At 40.0% G+C, this 8,960-nt stretch overlaps 1 protein-coding gene across 2 annotated transcripts in view; it reads left to right on the forward strand.

Moving 5' to 3' along the window:
• LOC129185967 (chemokine-like protein TAFA-1) overlaps positions 1 to 3,226 on the forward strand; it is a 159,108-nt gene extending 155,882 nt beyond the window's left edge. For both annotated transcript variants that reach the window (XR_008572180.1, XM_054783678.1), the window contains one exon: positions 1,401 to 3,226. Coding sequence is in view for 1 of the 2 variants with exons in the window: in XM_054783678.1 (XP_054639653.1) it covers positions 1,401 to 1,418 (18 nt within the window). In the remaining variant the exon portion in view is untranslated. The remainder of the gene's footprint in view (positions 1 to 1,400) is intronic.
• The last annotated feature ends 5,734 nt before the right edge of the window (positions 3,227 to 8,960 follow it).

The raw sequence follows: 8,960 nt of genomic DNA on the forward strand, positions 1-8,960 counted from the left end.
TGGGAACTTAGTAGTTCTTTTAGTCATGAATTAACCGCATCATTGTTTAAGCCACAGAGTTAAAAAAAAGTGTGAAAAAAGTCTTATAGAGTCTTCTAGTCCGGAATTTACATTAATAACTAATACATTATCCAATATAAAATAAAATCCACAACAAATTTTCATAACTTTCACAGCATCAATACAAAATACATAGAATGTGTGAAAAAAATGACTTGCTTATGTTGATGTTCAGAATTATGTTGTCCGTGATTGGTAGATAATGTTGTGTTGCTGTTTTAGACAGCGACGGAAAAATGTGTATGCGGTGTTGGAACTGAGCACTGATGTTGGCGTGTTAAGGTCAGCGGTAAAGTTGAAAAATTGAGTCAGATTCTTGTGTGCGTCTGTCAGGATGCTACATTACTTCCAAGATGTTACTTTACCAATATCATCTTCAAGCACTTGTTGCAGGTGGCTGAGTCTGCATTAATTTAGCACCGAAATGAGGCACGGTCCGGTTTCTACCGCCATTATGAAGCAGAGTTCCTGTGCACATTCCTAGTTATAAGCATGCATTTCTAGTTTGTAGCTGTGATACTTTCTATAGGAAGACGTTTCAAAAACCAAACAAATCCTAGCTGTCCCCAAACTTTAATTTTGTCTTCAACTTTAGAGGTTCCATTGTATTGCCATTCTGATCTCAGCATAGATGTTCATTAGACAGCAAAGCAAGTCAAAAACCTCAGCTGCACTAGACAACATCCACTCAGTTTAAACTGAGCTGTGGCTTGAGGGAGATGCTAGAAAGCAGACCCTTCAATAGCAGCCTGAAGGTTTCACAATATACCATTGAAATGTGTCCGAGTCTGCAATCTGGGCTGAATAAGAGTCCCTGAACCAGAGTCATGGACAGACAGCTCAGATTCCACAGCAGAGGCATTGATCCCATTTAGTAAATCCAAAGTCGTTTTACCGGATTGGAGAAAATCCTTAGCTGAGATTGGGTGGTTTGTTACTGGGCAAGCAAGTTAAGGTAGGGTCAAAATGAACGCCTTGTGCTATATATTAAAACATTATCTTTGCTTTGATGTTGCAAATTTTCAGTACAGTACCCCACATGGAGACACGAAGATTGGTGAGAATAGATCACATGGTATAGCTCTGGCTGAAAGTGGAGGTGTGTTTTCCGACGGCATTGTTTCTCCTTGTCTAAGCTGTCTGTTTTTAGTAACAGCAGGATCTAGGAGGTGAAATAGGCCTGCCGTAAGAACAAAACAGTTCAAAAGACTCCTAGTGTTTTTGAGACTCACATACCGAGCAATTCCTCTGGGTCTAATCCGTGTACACTTATATCTCTTTTGTTCTGTCTAACCACATGTGTGTTTTCTGTCCTTTCCTCTTCCTCCTCTGTGTTACAGATTAATCCCAGGACCTAACAGCGAGCTCTCATCACAGGACCAGCCTCACGCGGGCCTCTTCCCCTCATCTACCCTTTCCCTTCCCAATGAACGGTGTAAAACTATTACATCCACGGCTGCTGACTGGATTACCTGGGACCACGGAAAGGATATCCACCTAGATAAAACAGCTTTGCTCGTGTGGTGCCAAGGATTTAAAACCACACTAATCCCCTGTTTGATCAAGGATGTTGGATGTTGGTGATCTCTTCCACACAACCGTGGCCAGTTTCCGTCCAACTCTCTCCCAGTCTGCCCTCACTCGGTGTGTCCCTCAAAAACAGAAGCAGCACAGTAGGGGGCATTTTGAGGTCATTTGAACATTTTGTGAAGATCTTCACCCTGCCAGTCCAAAAGGTAAAGCCACTGAAGAGGACCTGAACATGGAACGAAGAGCATAAAAGCGGGGAATTGGCCTGATATCCTTTTATTTCTGTGTGGCTTGCTGCCTTTGTGTTACAAGATTACAAGATGGCTTTGCAAGGACTACGTGGGAGTGAGAAAAATTGAGCCCTTTTTAAGGAGATAATCAAGATTTTTTTTTTTTTTTGTGAGGCTTGAAGGTCATCCCTTATGGCCTCACCTTTGTGGTCAATAATGAACATTTAATTTGACTTCTTGACCTCAAAGGCATGTACATTCAGCAGTGCTATGTTTCTTTCCATGTAAGACCACCTGTGTGTATATAATTATATAAATAAAAGACATATACAACGGCAGAACCAAAAAGCTGCAAAGTATATTTAAGACTCTCCTAGGAGCTTAACCCCCACAGTGGAATATTGTTTTTTTTCCTCCTCTGAGTAAAAGTGCGATTCATACTTGTGCAGAGCCCAGCTTTGTTGTGTAAAGGACTGCTTTACTTGATAACTGTAACAATAAGTATCTGTCACCTTGGTCATTCTGCAGTGTTGCTGGTAGAGCCAGAACATGCTTGTCAAGATGAGGAAAAACACTGTATAGGACTGCCTCATAAACCAACAATGCCTGAGGTTTCCACTCAGATTGTCCACTGTTGCTAAACGAACGCAGGAAAACATAGGGCGTACTCACACTAGGCCATTCGTACTGTGCTGGACTTGGGCGAGATTCCCACTCCCTCTTCTGGCCCCCACTTGCCTGTGCTCTCACTAAACATTCGTGCTTCGGGCCGTTTGCTTCTCCCATCGCTTCTATACTGCTGTACGACCTGCTCTGTTTCCTGACATTGTGGCTTATTCCAAGTCTTCAGTTGTTCTGATTATTTCTATTGTGAAAGGTGGCGGCTGTTATTTATTACTTGCCAGAGTCGTTATTCCAGACACAATTGAATTCACTGGTGAGTGCCATGGGTTGGATTATTTTGAGTGTTTGTATTTTATTTGTATTATGAATTGTGACGGTTATCATTAAGAACTTGCAACGAACGGTCGCGATCGGCTACATTGCATGCGTGCATGCAGTTGCGCCGTGCCTGCACCCACCTATTTCAAGTGTGCCAAAGGCGGGGAAGTGTGCCAAACTTGAGCAAGGATCATAGCACTCACACAGTGAGATTGGTTTACTGTGAGTACGCCCTTATTCTCTGTCTCTGCTGCAGAAAGTGGTCTTGAGAAACCATTTGACTGTTTGTTGAACAGATGTACTTTTCATAAACCAAACAGTGAATATTTAGGATACATATTGGAAAACACTAAATATTGGCAAAGTGAACAAAAATACTGTTATCCCCCAAGTAGATATAAGTACATTACAGCAGAGCCTTATGAGAAATAAAAGTGGTTTTCTATACTGATTTGCTGCCTGCAGTTCCTTCTTTTGGTAGAAAATGACTAGTTGATGTGTTGTAATATCTTGCCACACAATCTTGTCACTTAACATTGTGAAGAGACTTTTTGCTTGAGTGAATAGGCAATCAAGAACAACACAAGGCGAATATGAAATGTGACTTCCAGGCAAACAAACACATGTAGTAAACACACAAACGATTCAGCAATGCTTCATTTATACTAGTCCCTTGGTGGTAGGCTGGATTTATCAGGACAGCACATTTAATTCATTCGGGCAATTAGAATAAAGGTTTCCAATATTGTGCCGGGCCAACATTGAGATGATTTTCAATATCAAGCTCTTCTCAGCTCATTTGGGATTCCCAGGGGATGAGCTTGTATACATTTTTCATTGCAGAAATTGTCAAGTTTCATGGAGTGCAGAGCCACAATAAACAGTTGTAGAAGCTATGCAAAAGACAGATGCATCAGTTGCACTATGGACCTGCCAAAATTATGAGTAAATATGCAAAAAGTGCTTTTTGTTCTTTGTGTTCTCCGCAGAAAGACTCATAACAGCATGCATAATAATCTGTGTGCAAACAACGTGTGAGTATGGACTACCACGGGGTGCCCACACTTTTTCAGCCTGCAAGCTACATTTTAAATGATCAAGTCCCAAAGACCTACCTCCTACTGTAAACATTGAGAATAAATAGATTTAGTATATTCATAAATTAGGGCTGTCAAAAAAAATGAGCTAACAATGGTAACTCATTTATTTAATTAATTATGGTTTTTTTTTTACATTTCAACACATACTCATCATGGCAAGCCACGCCTCTCTGTTATTACGACAGACGGAGGAACGGTGTAGCATCACCACAGAGTCACACAGAGTCTGACACTCTTTTATAACTTTATTCGGAACTGACTCCAACACCATATACTGTGTGTATCTCCAACTCACAAACACATGTCCAGTCCTTATCGTCAGTAGCCGACCACGAGATGCATTCACGGACCCTCCGAACATCACAACAACGTATTTATTATGCGTGTGTGTGTGGTCTGAACAGAAATACAAAAGAAAAAAAACACAAGCGAATATCACTCCAATAACTTTTAATGTGGAAGTACAATTTGCTGCATTTAAGTATGCTCGTAAATCCCTGAAAATACACTTAATTCATGAATTCAACTTAAATGACGTGGTGTCTTTGAAGACAATTGCTCATCATAACGCGCCTCTTCGTTGCTCATAATAACGCGTGTGTTAAAGTGCGGTTCAAATGTTCTGTTACTGTTAAAGAAACTCGTGTTAGGTAAATACATTTTCAGACATGTGTGCTATCTTTTTGCCTTGATTAAAATGTTTAGTTACCGTAAATTGTGTATAAGCCACATCAAGATAACAGTCTGACTCACGATGCCCACTCACAAAGAACGCTAAATTCATCACACAGCAACTTAACGCTCAAAAGGTATACCTAAGAAATATATACATATAGTACCAATACAAGTTTAAAATGTAAAAAATAATTTTAACGTTTAATACATTGCATCCAAGAAAAGAATTCATTGGAGGACAAGTGGCATAGAAAATGGATGGATGGATGGATGGATGGATGGATGGATGGATGGATGGATGGATGGATGGATGGATGGATGGATGGATGGATGGATGGATGGATGGATGGATAAATGGATGGATGGATGGATGGATGGATGGCACTGCAATTCTGCCCATGTCCACCAGAGGGAGCCAGAGGATCCCAGAGCCCAGAGGGACGCTAACGCCATTGCAACACCCAGGCAGGAACCAGTTAATGCTTTGCTTGGACGCAATGCATTATGGGGAAATGTTAAAACAGTTTTTTAAAATGTTAAACTCGTATTGGTACTTATATTGTATATTTCTTAGGTTTACCTTTTGAGTTTTTAAGTTGCTGTGTGATGAGTTAAGCCTTCTTTGTAAGATGATGAGTCAGACTGTTATATTGAGTAATGACCTTCTGCGATTTCCAGTGGGTTGACAAGCTTGTCATGAATTCACTGATAGCTCGTGATTGACTCCTGCCAAACAGAGAGCTCCTGTTTGAAGTAAAGGAGATGTCACCAGATTAGAACTTACAGTATCCATAAATTATCCGCACCACTGTATAAGCCGCAGGGCTCAAAGTTTAAGAAAAAAGTACTGGTTTATACACCGGAAACTATGGTAATTTAGAGCTGTTAATATATACAACTATATGTAATCTGCCCTGTCATTTATCTTTCTTTCAATAAAATACTGTAAAAATGGACATATTTCAGACATAGTTGCAAATGGTGATTAATTATGATTAATTAATTTGAAAACCGTAATTAATCTGTTTAAAAATTGTAATCATTTGACAGTCCATTTGTAAATATGAGTACTTATATACATTGTACATGTATATCAAAGGTGCTCACGTTACAAGTCAAAATGATCTACCTCTTACTATAAAACAGGAAAAGATGTAACATATAACAAATCTAACCGGTAAAATTTGTAACTATTATACTAAATACTAATCATTTGTTTCAGATTCTCAGTTAGCTACGTAGTGTTCATTATACAGACAGCTCATGCATTATGTCCAGTTAGTATTCGCTATCAAACATTCCAGATATACAAGAAATGAAAAGGATTATGCAAAAGACAATGCAGCCAAAGTCAAGACAATCGTGAAATAATAACGTAACAAGCAAAAGTGTAGAAAACGCGCATTTCTATAGTGTAGCAGAGCCATCAAACACTTTTTTTGTACATGCTGCAAGTGAACAGATGACTTTCGTTATGGATATAGGCATCTTACCGCTGAGTTAGTTGATCCATAATCAGAATAATAAAGATGAAAGTTGCATTTCGGTGTGCCGCCTCTCTGTTCACCACTTAATCTTTGCTGCGGAGGAGCAATAGCGAACCAAAAGGGGAGCTAAATGTCAGCTAACCGATGTCATATGACATCTCCAAATTGACGTTTATGACGTGGGCAACACATTCGATCGACCCACACTACCTTCCAATCGACCGGTTGACGTAATGTGGCATAATGGGTCTCACTGTAAGGAATACTACTGTAGAGAGTTTTTTGCTTAAAAGGTGGAATAGGGTGTCTTTTGTAAATTCTCCTTAATGCGCTTCTAAGCTGGATGCACGAGTGATGGAGTCCTGCTGTGTAGGGAGGTCCTTTTCCATTTTAGGTAGAGACGACAGGAACACAGCATGAATAGATAACAGTAGCTGGCTCCTCCTGCATCTCTGTACACTGCAGAGCAATCTCAAAAGAGAGACATCCATCAAGGCCCACTGACCTCCCACTGAGGCATCTGTGTCCTCATCTCTCTGGATGGCTAATCAGCGACTGACAGCAAGGACGACCCTTTTAGCATGAAGATCCCAAAGTGTGTTGATTGTTGTGTTCCTAACTTTCAAGGGCATCTCAAGTAAATCTTGTCCCATGCAGATATTAAATGCCTGGTTGGCTTTAGGAGATTTTAGTGGCCTGCTCTTTGACCACTCTTCTTGCCTGCACTTTGTTATCTTGTTCATATTTCTTAATCATTTCACGTACCTGTAATTTATGGGAGCACACCGTTGGCGATGTGCTGCTCCGTAATTACAGTCATTATGGGCACGAGTCACTGTGCTTTTATAAAGAACATTTGCACGACCTGGCGAGGCAAATCATCTCTATTAATGACAGCAAATATGTTCTCAATGATAGTAATTTAGATTATTACTTGAGAACCTTCGGCTATGTCATTTAATAACAGTTTAAGTTTTAAGTTTAATGTAATCAAGGCCAAATGTACTGTTCATGGCTTGTTCTTCATTAACGCCACTACTGTTAAGTTTTTAAACTTTATACTTTACTAGTTACAGTCAGGGTGCATTCGCACACAAATCAACTTTATTCGTCTGCCGGTTCATTTGGTCAAGCGTGAACGCAGTCGACCAAACAGGCGGACTCAGACCGCCTGAGAGATTGGCCACAGTCCTCTTGCAATTGGATTCTAGTACTGGGTGAGGCAAGTGTAAACGCCGACAGCATCAACACAGCAAAACACCTGAAATGATGTCAACAAAGGGGTCATGTTGTTCATTACAGTTTGGTAAAGTTGTCGGAAAGCTGTCTCTTTACAGCACATCTGCGGGAACCTTTTTGACATGTTTATGCAATTTATATCCTCTTTGTTGCATTTCAGCTGGTAAAAATTGCCCCATAGGGAAAAAAAAAAGTCCTACAAGCATATGGAACCCAGAAGTTGTCACATTGTGTTGGATGCATGAGTTCCATGGGAGAATGTACACATCACAAGGTCCAACTTTATGCAAATGCTTAACTAAGCATTTTTTGGTCCACTGACAAAAATAGCCCACTAGAGTGCACTTACAGTATCTTTTTTTCATCTTTGGTGCAGATCAGAGTACCGGACTACAAATACCCTAAAATATGGACACACTGACTCCATAATAACGCCATAATTTTACTTTGATGTCACATCACTCACCAAATATGAATATACTTTTAAGCCATATGATTTCCTAGTCACTCTTTAGTCACATTTGGTCACTACCATTATTTTGGACAGGGTCACAGGTGAACTGGTACCGATTCCAGTTTACGTTGGGGTGAGAGGCAGGATGCACCCTGGCCTGGTTGCCTGTCAATAGCAGGACACATAAATAAACAACCATTCACACACATTCCTCACTCACCTATGGGCAATTTAAACTAAGATGCTGTCTTTAGTAGCCGGAGTACAAGGAGTGAGCCCACGCAAGCAATCTTAGCCAAGATTTGAACCCAGAACCACCTGGCTTTGTGGCAAACTGGCCCACGTATGAATCATTATGGGCTTAACTGCAAACAAACGGCTCTTAAAGCTGACTCTTTAAAGTGTCGGGCAGAGGAAAGGAGTTACACACACAAGCTAGCTGGAAAGATGAGAGGAAAATGAGGAGCAGGAAACAAAAGCTGAGCCACTAGTTTTTCTGAATGCTGATCTTTAGTGACGTATGATACCTAAGATTTTCTCTTTGATCTGATACTGAGTAAAATTCAGGCTGGTATCAGCGATACCGATCCAAGACCGATACTTTGTGCAAATATGCCTCATGTGTCTGGTATATTTTTAAAAGTAGTTTCAAGTCCTAACATTAAATAATACAAGATATTAGAGTCATGTATTTATCATTTTGAACTCTGATGTGTATTGAGGTGGTGCTGTGATATACAATATAGCCAAGCTAATATCCATCAACAGAAAAAATAAATAAATAAAAAAGAAAATAAGTAAAATAATAAAAACATCAAAATATATTATTTATTATTCCGAACTACTATAAGTGACAGCTAATTCACAATTCACACACGGCTCCATTTACAATCAGCCATCGTTTCAATAGACTGAGACTGACTGTCCGAGCAGTGTGTTGCTGCGCTTACACACGCACTTACCCTGGCGGTAGAAAAAGTAGTTCCTACCAACCGCATATCATTTAGACAAAATCTCAATTTCATTACTCTCCGCTGTCTTCCTGTTAGTGATACACATGACCTCAAATTACCAAAGTGTCTATATATTTTGATTTGAGATCTGGTATCAGAGGTATCGATATTTCAGTATCGATCCGCAGTCTGCTCCGTGCAATCTGTTCCATGTTGAGCATACACCGTAATTTCCGGTGTATAAGATGCACTGGCATTTAAGTTGCACCCACTAAATTTAGAGAGAAAAA

Source organism: Dunckerocampus dactyliophorus, chromosome 8, assembly GCF_027744805.1.
Source record: "Dunckerocampus dactyliophorus isolate RoL2022-P2 chromosome 8, RoL_Ddac_1.1, whole genome shotgun sequence".
NCBI lineage: Eukaryota > Metazoa > Chordata > Actinopteri > Syngnathiformes > Syngnathidae > Dunckerocampus > Dunckerocampus dactyliophorus.